At 39.6% G+C, this 20,660-nt stretch overlaps 1 protein-coding gene across 4 annotated transcripts in view; it reads left to right on the top strand.

Moving 5' to 3' along the window:
* Positions 1 to 20,660, top strand: part of LOC126456788 (trichohyalin) — a 378,453-nt gene that overhangs the window by 342,718 nt on the left and 15,075 nt on the right. For all 4 annotated transcript variants that reach the window (XM_050092572.1, XM_050092571.1, XM_050092573.1 and 1 more), the window contains 5 exons: positions 11,428 to 11,671; positions 11,843 to 12,010; positions 12,377 to 12,532; positions 12,734 to 12,841; positions 13,152 to 13,331. In XM_050092572.1, coding sequence (XP_049948529.1) covers positions 11,428 to 11,671; positions 11,843 to 12,010; positions 12,377 to 12,532; positions 12,734 to 12,841; positions 13,152 to 13,331 — 856 coding nt within the window. The remainder of the gene's footprint in view (positions 1 to 11,427; positions 11,672 to 11,842; positions 12,011 to 12,376; positions 12,533 to 12,733; positions 12,842 to 13,151; positions 13,332 to 20,660) is intronic.

Genomic DNA, 20,660 nt, shown 5'->3' with positions numbered 1-20,660 from the left:
TAGTTCCCGCTTCCGGAGTTCTGAGAAACTAATGTCTGGGGGAAAAATCCAGATGGTACATGTGGTGAAAACATCCATCAAGATCACGACTGTCGCGTTGTACAGCATGCTCTGCAACAGGATATTGTGCGTTGCGAGGATATACCCTCTGCCTATTCCCATTCCTCCTAACTGATAGCTTCATGGTGGTCATGCCGATGTAAAAGGTCGAACAGTATTTACATAACAGCTGGTATATGACGTGTCATTTCACAGGGCACTCTCCCTTTGGTAGTGTATGTTTTGCCAGTTACAGGTCTGGTATAAGTGGTGGTAGAAGAATGCATAGGGCAAGTTGTGCAGCGGGGATGGTCACAGGGGTAGGAGCCATAGGGTAGGGAGATGGGTGCAGAAGGGGCATAGGGTCTCACAAGGACATTGCGGAGATTGGGATGGCAATGAAAAAATATTCTAGGTGTGGTGGGCAAAATCTCAGAATGGATCTCATTTCAGGGCGTGATGTTAGAAAGTCATGGCCTTGTTGAAGTAGCTGATTTATACATTCAAGACCAGGATAACACTGAGTGACAAGTGGTGTCCTCTGAAGTTGTTTTTTGGAGGCATCAGCAGAAATGGGATTGGATGCGACAGCCCGGGAAATCTGTTTTTGAACCAGGCTGGTGGAGTAATTATGTCCAGTGACAGCTGAGGTGAGAATGGTGGTGTATTACTGTAAAGAGGCTGTATCGAACAAATGCATTTGCCTCAAATGCCAAGGCTATGTGGGAGGGAAAGTTTGAGATGGACAGGATGGCAACTGTCAGAATGTAAGTGCTGTTGTTTGTTAGTAGGTTTAATGTGGACAGAAGTGTTTAGCTGGCCTTCAGTGAGGATGAGATCAACATCAAGGAAAGTAGCATGTGATTCAGAATAGGAACATATTAAATTTAATTGGGTGAAGGTATTTAGAGATTCCAGGAATTTTAACAGGTCAGTCCCACTGTTGAGTCCATATGGCAAAGATGTCATCAATGTATCTAAACGAAACCAGGGGCTGAAGGCTTATGGGTCCCAGGAAAGCCCCATCCAAGCATAGGAAAGAGCCATCCTGGTTTCCTTGGTCATATACTTTTGGTGGGTGCTTTGAAGCCAGCAACGGTAGGGCGGCCAGATGATTAGGTTTGTGAATGTGAGGAAGAAGGTAAAAGGTGGGGGTGCATGATCTAGATAAGGTAGAAAGTGCTGTGGACTGAGGTGTTAGTCCTTGTGAGGGGCCTGAGGTTTTAAGGAGAAACTGCAGGTCAGATTGAATCACAGTGATGGGATCTTGATGGTGGATGCTGTTTGTAGAGGTATCAGAAATCTGGCATCACTAACATACTCCTGTCAGTCAAGTACCACAGTGATAGATCCTTTGTCTACTGGAAGGATAATGATGGATTCATCATCTTTTAGGGAATGCGGAGCCTGGAGTTCTGCAGAGGACAGGTTATGGTCAAGTTTTAAAGACCTGAGGAAGAGTTGTGAAGCAATGCTAGATGTTGGGAATTCTTGGAAGGCTGGTAAGGGATGATTTTGAGGTAGTGGTGGTGGATCAAGTTGGGATCGTGGTAGGAAATATTCAAGGCAGGGGTTAGCGTCATGTTTGCTATGGAAAGGTTTTGGGATTGGATTGCAAAGTGATATTTCCAGGTGACGTTATGTGTGAAGGAAAGTAGGTCCTTCACCAAAGCAGCATGATTAAATGCAGGTTTAGGGGCAAAAGAGAGGCTTGGATAATACAGATAATTAATTCAGGAGGGAAGAGCACTTTGGACAAGAGGCTGAGAACACTGTACTGTTGTGACTGATTCTTGTGATTATGAGTTATTGTTGGTCTGAGAGGCAGTGGTGAAGGCTGTAGGATGTTAAAGAGGTTGGCTAGGCTTGATTTGCAGTAGAGGAGTGGTGGTTGATGGTGTGGCTGTTTAGGGAGCTGCAGAGGGGCGGAAGGGTACACCACTGTTGTGGTAGATTAGGAGGAGATGGGATAGCTTTTTGAGGTGAAGTCTGGCATGTTGTTACAATGTGAAGTTGGTTTGGCAGATGATACCATCCAAGGAAACGGGTGGGGGGGGGGGGGGAGGCAAATAACTAACTGTGGGATTTTATAGAAGCAGAGTAGTCTAGTGGAGTGGAAATTGACAGATTATGCATATATTCACAGATTAGCCAGGTAAGTGCAACAGATTGCTGTAGTTGAAACTGTAAAAGAGCTTGCTGTAGAGTAAGATTACATCCAGAAACAGGGACTTCCAGTGTTTGGACTTTGGGAGCAACTCCAAGGGATCAATAAGTTTTAGGATAGTGCAAAAGCATGTTATTGAAAAGAATGGATGCAATATGTGATGGGATTCATCATGGCAAGAGAGGAGATGGTTTGGAGTGTAGAAATGGTGGAAGTGGCAAAAAAGAGAAGCAGAGGATGGAAAAAGATAGAAAGAAGAAAAGCAAGGAAAAAAGTCAGAAAAGTCAGAAAAATGGTGAGAACAGTCAATGGTTAAGAAGATGTAATGAATGGGAACTTCTCGCCAGAAAAGTGAATTATATGGTATGAAAAAGTCATTGGGGGAAAAAAACGAACTATAGAGAAGGTCACAAAATGAGACAAAAGTTTAAAAACTGGGCAATCAGAAACAGACAGTCATAGGAGAAATGTAAACTACTTTGTTTGGCAAATAAAGTAATGTAGGAGATGGCAGTAACAGCCGATCAGAGTGGTTTGGTAAAAACAAACACACAAAACCATGAAAGAATTACTTATAAACAAGGTAAGTGGAGGTTGGGAAATAAAGTAGCTGTCAAATTTGCAAATAAATTGGCGAAAGGTGATTAGGAGAAGGCCCTGCAGTGTAGTAAAATGTAAAGTAACTGTTATAGGCAAATTTGTGAATAACAATGGAATTGTTATATGCAAATTTGTAAATAACAATGGACCTGTCTATGTGCCAGATAAATAAACAAATGGACTAGCACATAAGGTAGAAAACAGATGACAGTTTGAAAAAGACAGATGATAACAAAGACTGACAAGGGGTTGGTTTGGATACATTGATGACATCTTTGCCATATGAACTCAACAGTAAGGCTGATCTTTTAAAATTCCTGGAATCTCTAAATACCTTCTCGCAGTTAAATTTCACATGGTCCTATTCTGAATCCCGTGCCAGTTTCCTTGATGTTGATATCAACTAAATACCTTCACCCAGTCAGACATAATTACCCCAGCTGCCTGATCCTTCCTAAAAACAACTTCAGAGCTCATCACTTTTCACTCAGTATTATCCTGGTCTTGAATGTATTAATCAGCTACTTCAACAAGGCCATGACTTCCTAACATCATGCCCTGAAATGAGATCCATTCTGTCTGACATTTTGTCCACCACACCTAGAATAGCTGTTCATTGCCCTCCCAGTCTTCGCAATATCCTTATGAGACCCTATGCTCCTTCTGCATACATCTCCCTACCCTATGTCTCCTACCCCTGTGACCATCCCTGCTGCACAACTTGCCCTATGCATCCTCCCACTACCACCTATACCAGCCCTGTAACAGGCAAAACATATACTACCAAAGGGAGAGTGTCCTGTGAAATGACACGGCATATATCAGCTGTCACATAAACACTGCTCAGCCTTTTACATTGTCATGACTACCACCAAGTTACCAGTTAGGAGGAATGGGCATAGGCAGAGGGAGTATACTAGCAACACACAGTATCCTGTTGAGGAGTGTGCTCTACAACATGACAGTTGTGACCTCAGTGCTTGTTTCACCACACGTGCCGTCTGGATTCTTCCCCCAGACACCAGTTTCTCAGAACTCCGTAGGTGGGAATTACGCTGCAACATGTCCTTGGTTCTCGCCATCCAGCTGGCCTTATTTTACGGTAATTTCTTCTGTCTCAACATTTCTTCAGAGTATTCTGTGTGTACTGTGTGTATTAAGTCGGGGACCTAGCAACAATGGAGAGGCTTCATTCCACTGTAGCCCTCAGTAGTTCACAACCCTACACAAGCCACAGCCACCCCATACCCAGGGTTATTGTGCAGTTCATCTACCAGCAGCCTCCTCACAGGAACGTCTCATACCAGACAAGTGTAACCCCGAATGTTTGCATGGTAGAGCAATTATGGTGACCGCATATGTGGAGACTGTTCGTGCAGCAATCACCGACATAGTGTAACTGAGATGGAATAAGGAAGCCCGCATTCGCCGAGGCAGATGGAAAACTGCCTTAAAATCCACCCAAAGGCTGGCCAGCACACTGGACCTTGACACTAATCCGCTGTGTGTATTCACGCCGGAACTGGCACACCTTCCCACTTGGGAAGCAGCGTGATAGACGGTGCGGCTAGCTGGATGGGTCTTGAGAGTAACTACTCCTTTTTTCACTCCATTTTAGTTTTATTCATCTTTCATTTTCTGACCAGTCTATTTTCCACTGTCTCCTTGCCCTGTCTGTTACATAGAATGCACTTTCCTTTCATTCTTATTAACTCATGTTAACACAATGTTGTAGCAGTAATCTCTGTCTTGCATATTACTTTTTCTTTCACCTTTAATTTCTCTGGCTTTCAAATCTCATTCTGTGCAGCTGCCAATAATCAGTCTTTTGTTCTCATCCCATGCATTAAGTCTCATCTGACCCGGTGTTCTGGATGACTTTTTCCAACTCTTACCCTTTTCCTAAACCTCTCCAGTCCTTTTCCTTCACCCTTCTTCCTTCCCCTTCAACTTTCTGTTGGAAGGAGAAGCCACTGGCTCCAAAATCTTGTATATGTAAAACCTTTTTTTTTATATGTGTGTTCTGCTGCCGCTTGGTGAGTAGATTTTTTTATCTACCCAATTACGTCATATTGTCAAAGATTGATTATGTTCATTGCAATGAAGGTACGCATTAAAGGTATATTAAACATGGTAATCAGAGATCTTTATAGACCACATACCTCAGAAGCTGCAGTAGCAAAATATTTCAAAGAAATTGTGAGGAAGCACTTGTATTGTTAGTGGTCTCGTGCAAAAAATGTGTTTCACGGGTTTTGCTGGTTTTAGTGGCATTAAATGATGCTACAGTGTTCATCTTTGGCAGGCTGACATAGAAGGTGCTGTGAATCCATCTACATGCAAAATATTTGTGTTTTTGCACATGTATTTGCATATTGAAACTAACTTCCTGTATTCTCCTGGAGTACAAGTGAGATTATGTGTGTGTCAGCAAAATTTTCTTCAAAAATCTAGACACTGACATTTTATGTATAGTTTCCGTGTGCTGTTTGTATTTCTTCCCTATTATCTTTCACTAATTGTGTCGAACTCATGTGCGTGGCATGGGTATATCGTGTATTTTTGAACACTGAATGCTGTTAAGAATGTAATTGTACTATATCAACAGATGTGAATTACAATTGCACTTTATAACATTTTGGCAACATTGTTCTGACTGAAAAAAATCATTCCCCTCCAGTTTCTCTCTATATGTATGTGAATAAAGATATATTTTTGTGAAGTTCATGACTGTTGTGCCCAAATGTATTTTCTGTTAAACTGATGGTTAAGAATTACAACTGCCAAATCAAAAAAATTCAACAGCAATATGTGGTTTGGATAATTGTTTCTCCCTAATTGAAGTGTAGGTACTTATGTAATTGGTGCAAAATTTCCACCTTTTTCTGCTGCCTAGTTTCTTCTACAGATGTGTTTGTATGTATTATAACTGTCATATTGTGTTCCGCATATTATAACTGCAATATCATGTATGTTTGTGGTAAATTTCAGTTAATTTTGAATTTGGTAGTGATCATACCCATGTCAATATGAAAGTTTGTGAACTAAAGTTAGCTTCAGAGAATCAGTATTATTCCAAGCTTCTATCTTATTACAAAAGTAAGTCTCTTTCTTTGTGGATAATCTAGGGAACTTAAAATTGTTGTAGCACAAGAGATCTAGAAATCATGTTCTTCACAAACAATAAGAATGTAGTATCCTATATATGAGTGAGACAGTAGGGATCAGGCAGCTCACACAAATGCCTGGATGTAAGAATTTGTAGAATATAAAATGGAATAATTGAACAATGGGAAATCCAGGATGGAGCATAACAATATTATGAGAAGGAAAGCTGCCACTCACCACATAGCGGAGATACAGAGTCACATATAGGCACAACAAAAGTACTTTCACAATTAAAGGTTTCAGCCATTAAGGCCCTGGTCAACAATAGACACACATATGCGCGTGCGCCCCCTCCCCCCCCGCCCCCCCCCCCCCCCACACACACACACACTCACACTCACACAAATGCAGCTCACACACATGACTGCAGTCTCAGGCAACGGAAACCACACTGCCAGTGTATATGAATGTGTTTGCGTAAGAGTGAGTGTGTGTGTGTGTGCGCGTGTTTGTATTGCTGACAAAGGCCTTAATGGCCGAAAGCTTTAATTGTGAGAGTCTTTTTGTCGTGCCTATCTGTAACTCAACATCTTCACTATCTGATGAGTGGCAACTTTCCATCTCATAATATTTTTAAATGGAATAATCACATATGCTAAATCATGGGTAAAACAGGTGATAGACTTTGGTTCACAGATAGGATACTGGGAAAGTGCAATGATATTAGTTGCAAAACACTGTAGAAAGCACTGTCATCTGGTGAACAAAGTGTGAGTTTACAGAATACTGGACCAGTTTTGTGACCAAATTCAGAACTTCCTAGCAGACAAAACTCAAGACCTTGTTCTTAAGAAGGTGAAATCTCTGGATGTAAAAATAACTTCAGCCCTACCCCAAGTGGATATCAGTTGTTCATAGTGCGTGTAAGTCATTTTGTGGATATTGTTGGAAGCTCTGTGAAGCTGTTCACAGATAATTGTGTATAGGAAAGTTGCAACTCCAGGAAATAGTGAAAAGCAGGAAGACCAGCAGAGGATTGGCTCTTGATACAAGGACTGACAGTTTACCCTCAACATAAATAAAAATGACATATTACACATAAATTGACAGAGAAATCAACTTTTGTTTGATTTCATAGTTGATGATAAATCACTGAAAATCATGACAACTGTAAAATATCTAGGAGTACCTGTAAATGTAGTTCACCTATGAAGGAGTTAGCTTACAAACCCTTTTTGACAAATACTTGAGTAATGCTGATTGGTCTTGGATTCTACATCATGTAGGTTAATAAAGAGGTTATAGAAGACCCAAAGAAGGGTGTTGTGTTTCATTGCAGGGTCATTTAATAAGTGTGACCGTGTCACACACACAAATTAAATTCTGTGCACAGAGAGCACCTTACTGTAAAAATTCCAAGAGCATTCATTCCAAGAGAGTCAAGTGACATATTACTTATACTCGTGTACCTCTCACTACAGAGTGTGATGGGAAAATCAGAACACACACACCATAAAAAGGGTTTTCAGGGAATGGATGTTAGTTTAATTGCAAATTGTTTCTCTTTGTTCTTTATAGTATCATCTTTGGGATGTTCTCCCAGCTGAATATATGTTTTAAGGTCTTAGGATAGCATTTTGCGGTGGTTAAGACACTAGATTTGCATTTTTGAGAAGCATGACTCAGATCTCCTTTCGCCATCCAAATTAGATCTTCAGTAGTCCCCTAGTTCACTTAATGTATTGCAGAGATGTTTCCTTTGAAAAGAAAATGGGCCATTTCCTACTGTAGGTCACTCACAGGTGGGACCTCCATAATCTAAGGTCTGAGTGACCTGCCCTTGCTTCCAACCTTTGCCAACTAATACCTCTTTCCTCTCTGAGGGAAGAACACATAAGTCCCAAAAGCTAGGATTAGTATTTTGTACTTTAAGTGTTATTGTCTAGGGCTAGGAATGACAAAATCTTGGTCAATACAACTTCAACAGTGTGAGTGTGTGTGTGTGTGTGTGTGTGTGTGTGTGTGTGTGTGCGTGTGTGCGTGCGCACGTGTGTGTGTTCTGGTCAGTTCATTCATTCATAAATTATGTTCTTTAGATCCCATCATGAAGGAGAACCTTCAGGAAGGTGGAAAGAGTCAAGGTATACATTACCAGAGAGAAGTAGCTGTCTGAATCTAATTTTGTAGGCTGTATTAACAGTTAACTTTAATTAATCTGCTGCACTCCATTTTTGCTTGTAAGGGCTGTAAATCAACACAGTAAAATTAGTAAGAAGGCTAAATACTTTTGAATTAAAGGAGACCACTCACCGAAAAGCAGGAGTGTTGAGTTATCAACAGGCACACACAAAAAGAAAGATAACTTGCTAGCTTTCAGTGTATTCCTTTTTTGAGCTAGTGAAAAACACACACATATCACAGACCTATGATCCTACATGGTGCCAGCTGGATGAACAGCAACAGTGCTGCATTTCAGCTGGTGCATTAGGTTGTGGTGGGGGTTGCGTCAAGTGGAGTGGGTGGAGGGAGAGAGGTGTGAGGCAGGGAGAAGGATTGCAGATGGGTGGCTAGCAGCTCGAAGGGGGGCAGTCAGTCTGCTGGCTATAAATATGGGTGGGAGGGGTGGCAGGTGCATGGGCTAGATAAGTGATGTATAGTTGTTGGAGCTGGTGGAGGGCATTGCAAGCTGAAGGCAATATGGGGTAGAATTGGGAGGTGGTGACAGGATGGAAGAAGGGGTAACTGTTGAGTTGGTTACCAGAGATTGAGGCCAGGACAGTTATGGAAGTGAAAGATGTGTTGCAAAGATTACTCCCATCTGCATGGTTCAGAAAATCTGGTGGTGGAGGGAAGGATCCAGTTGGCCCAGGTTTCAAAGCAGCTGTTGAAATTCAGCACATAATGCTCAGCTGCATGTTGTGCCACTGCTTGGTCAGCTTTCTACATGGTAACAGTTTGGCAGTAACCGTTCAATCCTACTGTACAAATAGCTGATAGTCATACCAACATAATAAGCTATGCAGTGTTTGCAGCAGAGTTGGTACATGGCATGGCTGCTTTCACAGGTGGATTAGGCAGGTCTTACTCACTGGTCTACCACAGGGATATAATCCCTGTGACAAGGACATGGGAGTGGGAATGGCATAGAGATTGACTAGGATATTGTGTAAGTTAGGACATCTTTGTAGGAGGGGTGGGAATGATATCCTTCATCAGGGTCTCCCTCCAAGCTACTAGCCACCCATCCCCAATCACTCTCCCTGCCTCCATGGGTAGATAGGCTGTAGGGGAGGGATTTTCTGGTGTGGAAAGGATGTCAGCTGATATCCCCCATCAGGGTTTCCCTCCAACAAGCTGCTAGCCACCCACCCCCAATCCCTCTCTGTGCCTGCCACTCCTCTCTCCCTCTACCCCCTCACCTGACACAATCCCCATCACAACTTAGTCCACCTGCCAAAATACAACACTGACAACATGCATCCAGCCGGTACCATGTAGGGGCATAGGTGTGTGTATGTGTGCATGTGAATGTATGTGTTTTTTGCTGTGTGTTTTTTAATCTAGTTTGAAAAATTATTACTCTGAAAGATAGCAAATTGAAAAGTGGTTATTCTGAAAGCTAGAAAGTCGTCTTTCCTTTTGTGTATGCCTATAGATGACTCAATGCATCAGGTTTTCAGTGAGTGTTCTTCTATAACCCAAAAGTTTTTCCATTTCACTAGAACTTCTCTACAACATTTAGAAAAAAAGCTGGCAGTTATACAAAGTAGCTGCTTTTTATCTACTACCACATGCTTAATATCTACATAAATACAATAGTAGTGGTCAAAGAAAAAAAGGTATGTAGCTGTTGTAAGAAAATTGGGCTATTTGCAATTTTGATTTTCAACACTGTATAGTTCACTTCATGTTTAGAATAACTGACCAATATTATATGATTTTAATTTGCAGTTTCTTGCCTAATGACTACAAGTAACCCATTACAATTTTTACACCAAAATGCAAAACCCACTATGAATTTTAGAAATGGAAATTATTGTTGTGTCTTGTGTTGTGGTTGGAAAATGGCTGTACATCTGAAAGAAATACAAATTATTGTTGTGAGTTGAGTTGTGGTTGGAAACTTGTGCTGCACTTGAAAATGAAAATCATTACTGGGTACTTATACCATTAAGGAGTAAATGCATGGGGAAATGACTGTAAGAATTCTGAGATTGTTGAAGAGCTCAAAGTGAGATTTGGAATCTTGTTCAATTCTCAAGAATAACGAAAAGTCTATATTGAGCAGGTACCCCAGGTTTTTTTATTTTTTTAAAGTATGTCACAACAATTCATGTTCAGCTACATTACCCTCTCTTCTTATAAATATTTTATTATTCCACCGAGAATATTCCACTACTCCATGAAGAGTCTCAAAATTTTTGATCTTGTTAAAACCATCAGGTACATACATGTAATATTTTCTTTTATTTTCATCTGACATTATGTTGCTTATAAATTGGTTAGAAAAGGTGTCGAGAAACTGTAGGCCTATGTATTTTAAATTCATACTATTTCCTGTTGTTCAGATATAATATTATTGAGTCTCCTTCCTGCCCAAGGCTACACGGGCTCTACAATTTGTCAAGTACACAAGAGTGATTAATTATTTCAGATACCCTTGTTTATGCTAGAAAGAGTCCAGATAATATATTCTCTGTTGCAGTGATTGACAAAATATTCCGTTGGGTACTCATACAGCTGATTTCATAGTTCCCCTTTGGTAATATTGTATCTTTCTCAGTAAGAGTTTTTCTTTCCAACAATTCTGTCAAGATGTCTTGAACAACCACTCTGATCTTCAGGAAGGATATATCATCCTAAAACAATTTTTTTTCTAAGCTTGCAGGCCATTTGTTTTAACAGTCAGCTGAATATTTTCTGACAAGATTACTTTTATTAAACTGAAACAGAACTGTATACCTTGCTTCTGTTTTGTTTATTTGCATTATGTAACCTGCACTTAGCCCCCATACATTTTGCTTTATCAGAAATGTATTGTTTGTTTGAAAATAAACTAATATGACTGTAGAAACCACAGACATCTTTGAAAGAAAGACTGATGTATTTCTGTTTATGATGCTTTATATTTTCTGTAATGCTGCTTTACAAACTTAGAATACTATGTTAGTATTTGTCGTGTGCTGAAGTCTAAAAATTTTGATTTTCTGTATATTCTAGTCTGGCTGTTTTGAGTATGCACTAAGATTTTGACTCCAAAATGAAATCTTCTTAATCTTTAACTATAGAACTTTGATTGCTAGAATTAAATGTAACTGAACGTTCTTTAAGGAATGTTACTCACATCTAAATATTTAAATAAATGAATTGAATCATTTGGTGACAATATATCGTGATTTCAAAATATCAATTACAGCTCAAAAACACTGACCTTTCTGTGGTATGCATCTGAAATCTTCCAGAGAGACCTGCTTTCCACTGTGATTTTAAAACATTTCTTCTGGTGCTTGCAGATTGTATCAAGAAGAAAAGTCACATAAAGCAGAAGTAGCTCAGCTAAAACTACGTTACGATAATCAGATGGCACTGATTGGAGAGGAAATACAGTCCTTACAGGCACAGGTTACCAGGTTCAAGAGAGAACGTGACAATTACAGGCATATGCTGGATGCTGCTCAAAAGACAATTGCAGACCTGAAAGCAATGCCACAGAAAAGTAGAAAGGACAGTAAATCTGCAGATGGTGATGTGGATGAAGTAAGAGCACTATTTGTTTAAAATTAGAAAACATATATAATAGAGCTGTTGTAATATTAACCAGAGAGCACTAGTTCAATGTCACACTGTTTCTGACCAAAATAGGAACTATAGTAATAAAACAAGTATTTGACATTAGAAGTCCTTTTCTTCTATATATTGTTGCTTTAGGATGAAGAAATGCGGAATAAAATAGCATCTTTGGAGCAACAAGTCAGCTGCATGGAAGATGAACTGTCAGAAGCAAGACTTGAGAGTTCCAAGCTGAAAACTGAGCTAGTCTCAGAACGGTCTTCATGGGAAATCAAACTGGCAGAAATGCAGTCAAGAGTTAATGAGGTACATTTCAGTCTATCACTGTTTGGTAACAATAATCACATATATAATTTATGTACAGAAGCTATTGAAAATAACCATACTTCTTTTTAAGTAATCTATTATTAGATGTGCCTTATTAAATAAGAAGCATGATTTTGTGGCTCATAAGCTGGCACATGAATTTCTTATTGATGCCATTTCTGTGGCTTTTATGTGTAATTTTAATCTGTCCCTAATAGTCATGTGTAAGGATATAAGCTTTAAGTAACTGAATAAAAATAAATATTTTGGTTTTGCTGCATTTCAGCCCAATGGTATCATGATGTGCACCTGACAGTACAGTTTTAATGTGTTACAACTGATTAATTGATGGTTCCCCTATTTCAGTTAGAAGAGGACAGGATATTGAGCACTGGTCGAACAAAGATAGCAGGAATGCGAACCCGCATGGAGTTAGCATGGCAGAAGGAGAGAGAAGAGCAACACAGGCTTCTGCAAGAAACATCAACACTTGCTCGTGATTTGCGCCAAACATTGTTTGAAGTAAGGGCAATTTTAATAGGAGTAACTTTTTCCAGTTCATGTTTCATGGTACCATATTTGCAACTATATTAATTTTGCGATGTGTTTTAGAAGTTAGAAACAAAGCAGAACTGTCTTTGAAGTTTGAATATGATTGGAATTATTTACCATTTTGATATATACTGAAATGACAGAATTGTAATCATTTTGGTTTTATAATAGGTTGAAAGAGAAAGGGATAAAGAACGTCTTGAAGCAAAGAGGCGTCTAGACCAGTTGAAGAAGTCAACAGAAGAAGAACAGGAGGAAAATAAAAAGAAAGTTTCTGAGGTAAGATATGCTAGATCTTTGTGATGTTTAGCAGTGAAGTAATTATGGATATGTTGCAAAGATATATATATAGTACTACTGGTTTAATAACAAATTATTGCATACAGAATACTGACAGCCAAAAGTAATTTGCCATCAGAATATGTTACTCTAAAGCCGTTTATATTGTTTCGGTGAAATGAATTAATACCTTTGGTTTTAAGTATTGCTGCTTGAATACTTCTCTTAACAACTGTTGCCAACTTGTTTTTTTATGGTCAACAGAGAATATTAATACTTTTGTATGTGCTATTCATATCTGCCATTACAGTTACAATGTGACCTACTTGAGCTAAGAGATGCTCATGCAAAGTTAAGAACCACAAACGAAAAACTTCGTAGAGAGAAAGAAAGATATGAAAAAGAGAGGGAAGAAATGCGACAAGTAATTTCAGCACGGAAGAGAGCAGATCAAGATGAGGAACGTAAAGTGAATATGATCATCCAACAGGTAAAATAACAAACGCTTTATATCTCACATATTTTTTTAATAATTTGTTTGTAATCGTCATCGTGTCTGCTTATCATGGGCTGGTAGTAGAGTGGTTTCTTTTGCTACTGAAATCCAATTACCTTCTTCATACTGAAATACAGAAATGGAGGTACTGGGAAATATGATCAGTACTTCTTCCAAAATTAAAAATTTCATAGTAAATATATTCCCTAAAATATAAAGATAAATAAGAATATCCTCCTGGTTTATGGGTAACACAGTGATCTGCACAGAGAAATGTGAAGGTGTAGACAGGTGTTTTAAAAATGTCAGAGCCTAATTTCTTTTCTCATAACTAAACAAATAAATAATGTTGGATGCAAAATGCAGTATCTCACTTGGTGATAACAAGTATGCTGACATGAGCTTCATTGCCAAATAAAATTTTTCTGCAGGATCAAGGCTCAAGTGCAGATATGAGGGAAGTTTGGAAAGTAACACACAATAACTTTATTACTAAAAAGGTTAATGGGTAACAAAACAAAAAAATCGCCTAGGAAGTTACATCTTTTACCTACTTTTCTACATAGTCACCAATGTTCCCAACACATTTCTCCCATCATGGTACCAGTTTCAATACACCATGTTCATAGAAGTCCATTTGATTGGAGTACAGCCATCTGAGTCTGGTGTCTGTTGCAAATCATTGGCTGCCCAGCAGTTTCTTCATAGAACCAAACCGATGACAGTCTGATGATTCTGAACCACCTCCCACCCAAATTTAGCAATTTTCTCATGAACAAACCAGCAGCATGGGGGTGAGGATTGTCATGAAGCAGTTTGACACCATCAGCATTAATGTTGTGGTGTTTGTCACACAGGGCACGGTGCAACTGAACCAAAGTTTTAATGTAGGCTACATCATTCTCAGTGGTCATGTGTTCCACAAAGTCCACCAATAACACACCATGCATATCCCAGAACACTGTCATATGCACTTTCCTAGCAGACTGAGTCACTTTGAATTCTTTTTGTACTGTTGAACCAGCATGTTTCCACTCCAAAGAGGCCTGCTTGGTTTTGGGCATGTAGTGGTATGCCCACAACTCATCACCAGTGATGATTCCTTTCAGAAAGTCATGCCATTCTGTGGCACAGTGCATTAAGTGACCCAAGCTTCTTGTTGTTCACTGGTCCTTCTGGTTATCTGTCAGCTTCTTAGGCATCAAGAAAACATTTCAGTGTGTCATGAACAATATTGTATACTCCATATCATAGGAAATGTTGAATGACTGGCATGTCCAACTGTGAACCTTATCACAGCAGTACATCTACAAAATTATCATATTCATGTACAGTAAATTAGAATTATTTAAGGATAACCATTTCCATAACTCAAGGAAAAAAGATTATTTTGTGCCTTGCACTCATCATTTACAATTACATGTTCAGAACTCCCCACATATGGGAATCTACAGCAAACTAGAAGGCAAGAACATTCTAAACATGAAGTCATCTCCATTGGCAATAGAAAGCTACTTGATGCTATCCTTCAGAAATGCTACTCACTAAAGGAATTAATGAAATATAATTTGACAGTAGGGGCAATTATTTATAAATAGTTTCCATTAAAACACAATTGTTAAATTGTTGCTGCCATTCTTTATGTGTACTTTAATACAAATGAAATTATGTTATACATTTATGCATCTCCTGCATCCTACCCATTTGATTAGTAAATTTACATTATGTGACAAATAAATCACCATTCATAAAAATCCAGAGATATGTCTATGGGTATTACGGTAAAACAGAATTTATACTGCTTAGTTGAAAAATTTTATTGTACCTATTTTTCCTATGCACCATAACATACACTGTAGTTGCATGTCTTTTCAGCTATTGATTTACTCATAATATTTTTGTATAGGCTTATACTTACAATTTAATTTCATTAAAACGCTGTTCCTCATACAATTGTAGTGGCTGACACAATGTTATTATCCAGCCAGTGTGGACTTCTTATTGACGACCTTGCAGACGATGTTAATGGTAACCTCAGGCTTTCAGCAGATGATTCATTTATCTATAATGAAATACTAACTGAAAGAAGCTGCATAAATATTCTGTCAGATCATGATAAGATTTCAAAGTGGCACAAAGATTGGAAACTTGCTTTAAATGTTCATAAATGTAAACTTGTGTACTTCACAAATTAAAAAATGGCATCTCCTATTACTGTAATATCAATGAGTTACTGTTGAAATTGGCCAACTCATACAAATACTGAGGTCAGACTTTGTAGGGATATGAAATTTAGTGATCATATAGGCTCAGTCATGGATGAAGCAGGTGGTAGACTTTGCTTTATTGGTAGAATACTGGGAAAATGCAATCAGTCTACAAATGAGATTTCTTACAAATGACTAGTGATCATTTCTAGAATATTGTTCAAGTGTGTGGGACCTGTACCAAATAGGACTAACAGGGGATACTGGACATATACAGAGAAGGGCACCACGAATCGTCACAGGTTTGTTTGATCCTGGGAGAGTGTCATAGAGACACAGAAGAAATTGAACTGACAGGCTCTTGAGGATAAGTGTCACCTATCCCAAGAAAGTACATTAACAGAGTTTCAGGAACCGGCTTTAAATGATGACTCTAGGAATATACTACAATCCCTTATATATCACTCACATGGGGGTCGTGAGAATAAAATCTGAACAATTACTGCACACACAGAGGCATTCAGACAATCATTCTTCTCGCATTCCATTTGTGAATAGAACAGGAAGAAACTCTAATAACTGGTACAATGGGACGTACACTATTTCATGCATATCACATTGGTTTGCAGAGTATAGATGTAGATGATTATGTGGATTGTTATCAACACTATAAGAGAAAACAATTGAATCTTATTATTATGAAACAGATATTACACAGAACCTTTTTAATAAATCATTCAAAATCTTAAATAATTCACATTTCATTGTCCAGTTCATTACTATTATTCTACCTCTATCTTTAAATCTGTCATCCAGGAATACCGTACAAGTAATTTAATTGATATAAATTATTTTTTATTTGTTTGTGTAGACATTATACATTCACAAAGCCAATTTATTAACTTTATTCTTTATTTATTTCCATCCATAATCCGCATTCAGTGTAACTCTATGCTGTAAAATATAACAAGATGTTTAGTAATCAAGGAAAGCAATTCTTTGTAAAATATTTTCTGGTACAGTGTTAGGTACAATATGACTGTTGATTTCAGACAATTTGTTCACAAATAATGTTTCCTCTTCATCTGTGCTGCCATTATGTGAAATGATTATGTAGTGATATAGCGGGGAGCTATGAATACTTAATTCTGACATTTGAATGTTAATAGCAGATCAAACCTGTGTGCCAGACCAGAACTCAAGCTCGTCACCGTTGACTTTCGTGGGCAAGTGCTCTCGCAATTGAGCTACCCAAGCACAAATTATGATCCATCCTTACAGCTTTACTTCCACCAGCATCTCCTACCTTCCAAACTTCACAGAAGCTCTCCTGCAAAACTTCCAGGAAGTTTCACATCAGTTTACACATATATTTAGACAACATGAGAAACATTATTAATGTTCTTGTAGTAAGATAAGCAGGTCCAATCTAACAAAGTGGTCAAGGAAATATGCAAATACAAACAAATGAACTTGAGGTACCATAGGTGAACCTAATCTAGCACAATAACTAAATTAAATACAACAGTACCAGAGAAGGAAAGTTGCTACTCACCATATAGCAGAGATGCTGAGTCACGATAGGAACAACAAAAAAAAATTCACACAATTATAGCTTTCGGCCATTAAGGTCTTTGTCAGCAATAGACACACATACACACACGCACACACACACTCACACAAACGCAACTTACACACACGTCTACAGTCTCAGAGAGCTGAAATCACATTTGCATGATTGTAGCATTCTTCAAGTGGTGCGGAAAAAAAATTGCCATCCCTAGGAACTTGCAGCATTCTTTGAAAGTTGTGGGGTGTGGAAATATGGCAACAGCTTGGATCATCTCGTCCAGTGAACAGAGCCCGTAGCTAATGCCTTTGTCGAAGGAAGTCGATCTCTGGAACACTGAAGATGCACTTCTCCATGTTGATGATAACTCCTGCCTCTTGGAGGCAGGAAAATACCTCCTCAAAGTGCTGGCAGCGATCCGTGAGATCATGTGAGTAGATGAAGGTATCGAAGGTATCACCCAGGTAGATGAAACAACCCAGGGTTCAATGCAGGACTTTCTCGAGAAAGTGTTGCTAAGTTTTGGCAGCACTGCAGAGCTAGAAGGGCATAAATACACTTTGGGTGATTACTACTGCCTTCTTCACATTCATATGGGCAACTGGAATAAATGTAAATGCTTTTGAGCAATCTACCTTGTGGAAGACGATTGCACCAGCCTTGCGGAAGACAATTGCGCCAGACAGGCCATCATTGTAGCAAGAGGGGCACTGGGTAGCAGCTGGGGACCACCTTGGCAGTGAGGGCCTAAAAGTCACCACATCGGTGCCAAGTGCCATCTTTTGTTGGAGCGAGGTGTAAAGGGGAGGCCCATGGGCTCTTCAAGGGGCAGAGCACACCATCAGTGTGTGGCTCTTCGCTTACTGCTCTTCGGTGGGAGCAGTAAAAAACCATGGGTCTAGTACTGTTGCAATGTTGTGAAATGCATTGTGGTGTACCTCCCAGGGGGGTTGTTGGAAGGGTGGATGAGGAGAGGAAATTTGGTGAGAAAGTCAGCAAACTGGCTGGAATATGAAAATTGTTTATTAACAAAATGGGTGGCAGTGCAAGATTTACAAGGAATGGAATGGCAGGACATGCCATTAATGATACAGCAGTTTTCTAGTTTGAGGAGGAAGCAATAGTGGGTGATGAAGTTGGCACCAAGAATAGGGTCCGTAACGTCGGCCATGGTGAAGGTCCATGCGGATGCACTTATGATGTTGACGTACCCAATGTGGGAGCAGTAGGTTGTTATTAGGGAGCTATTCAAAGCTATGAGGAGGAGGGAGAGAGAGGGTCAGAGGAGGGTAGCAGTTTGCAGAGCCAGAATCGAGCAGGTAAGCTGTTGGGGAGGAGGGTTTCTGACAGTTATGTAAGAATAGACACAGAGAAATAGCAGAGCAGTTGGGAGTCTACTACCATCTGCCGCTGTTGATTGGAGACCCTGCATATGGTGCAGCATCATTACAGAAGTGCTCATGATACCAGCAAAGATCACCAGCAACTCAAACATCCTGGGCACCACTAGCTAGTCAGAGGTGTGTGTGTGTGGGGGGGGGGGGGGGGGGGGGGGGGAAACCTGCATGGGCGTCCACACTAGTGGTTGTAGACATTGTGGGGTGGGTATGCCACAGTGTGGGGATGAGCATGTACTCCTGTATAAAGATGAGCTTGTTCATGTAGCCAGTCATGCAGGTTATGAGTAGCGCTATGTCTGTGGAGGATTCATGGGATGTGGACTGCATTTCTGAAACTGCAAGTTGCGCTATCAGCTGGTCTTTCAGGGCACCGAATCTGCCGGACTGTGGCAGGCTTGCGATGGTGTCGTATGCCACCATAGAAGGCCCTAGCTGCATCACTGTTATGGCAAATTGTGTGAAGTCACTGGTAATGTGAATATTGCCTCTACCCAAGCAAACAGCAACTAAGGGTCGTGGGAGTTGAAACGCAGCAAGTGGATGGTGGTGGTGGGAGGAGGGCAAGTGCACTGGAGCAGTGGTTGTCCTTGCGAGCTGTGGGCAGCAGCTGAGGAAAGTGTGAAACATGGCCATATTCGCTTGCAGATTGGGGAGGGACTGGGGGGCGGGTTCAGTTACCTGCAGTAGGCAGCAGTAGTGTGCTGTGCTACGCCCACAGCCCGGTGTGGTGAGTGCTATCTGGGTGGTAGGGGAATGTGTCGTCAGCAGCCTCTCAGTGCAGCCGGCGGTGGTATGGAGCATAAGTTTGAGAGGGGGGGGGGGGGGGGGGGGGGGGGTTTACACTGAGGTCACCATCTTGGGAATTGAGTTCCTCTTTGAACATAAGAGGTGGATACCATCTGTTTGCTAGGCGTGGAGGGTAAAATGGATGGACAAAGCAGGCAAACAACATAACAAAAGATGTCCAAATGCTGAACAGTTCCTTTATTGGAATGTTAACAGACACAATTCATTGCAGAATGCATTTACACAGGTATGTTGCCGCAAAAATGTCTATGAACTAAAATTCTCTCATGAAGGAATTAAAAGCACACACATAGAATGCCCACCAGCTATGTGTGGGAAATCAGTTCACATAGTTTTTTAAACATGTGAAACGTTATTAATTTTTGTGAAGTGTGGTGAAGGGAGTTAATCTACCACAGTGATCAAGGAAGTAAAAAATGGATTTGGAGGTAGCATTAAGTTTATCTAATATAACACAGTGATCAAAGCAAAATACAGTATACAAATAAATGAACTTAAGGTGCTGTAAGTGCATCTAATCTACCACAGTGACTATAATAAATACCAGCTAGAAATAAACTTGAGGTACCATAGTTGAAGCAAATCTAACACAGGTTGAGATTTCAATCATTAATGGTTGTATACCTAGTGCTGGTGTGATCTGCTTATAGTTCACAAAAAAAGTTCAGTTTCCTCCCATGTGGAAATTATGATTTTGGCACAGAATGTATTGATTGGGGGTCATGTGTAAGTTTATGTTTTATCTGGTGAAATGCTCATAAATATCACCGTTTTTTGCAATTACATTCCTTGGCTGTTGTATTTATTTTAAAGAATATAATACAGAAAGATGGTGAAGGAGGAATACCAGAGAACTTGAATTGAGGTTTACATGCGTCTCTAGTGTATCCAACACGTTTTTAATGGCTCTTTGAAAGTGCTGATAGCTGCTTTTGAGTTTACCCAGAAAGTGGCCCCAAATTGAAAGTGAGAATGAAAGTAGGCATGATAAGGTTTCATGACTATTTTCTCACTGCAAGAAGATTTTAGTGTATGGTACATCTCATTAAAATCCTTCTGGGTGTACTGCTGCATAATCTTAAAAAATGCCTAAAATACTAAAATAAAACAATGTTTCAACCATGTAGCAGTGACTGAATCATTGGCTTATTTTAATATCTTATTAAATGATGTGCCAGTACACCCCGAAAGATTTTAATAAGATTGATAATGGGCATGGGAGGCTATGCACTGTTTTTTTTTTTTTTTTTTTTTTTTTTTTTTTTTTTTTTTTTTTTTTTTTTTTTTTTTTGCTATCTGATTTGCATGATATCCTGAAACACAGAGGCAGCTCAACAAC

The sequence above is a fragment of the Schistocerca serialis genome, chromosome 2, assembly GCF_023864345.2.
Source record: "Schistocerca serialis cubense isolate TAMUIC-IGC-003099 chromosome 2, iqSchSeri2.2, whole genome shotgun sequence".
NCBI lineage: Eukaryota > Metazoa > Arthropoda > Insecta > Orthoptera > Acrididae > Schistocerca > Schistocerca serialis.
This window is presented reverse-complemented; position numbering and strand designations above follow the sequence as displayed.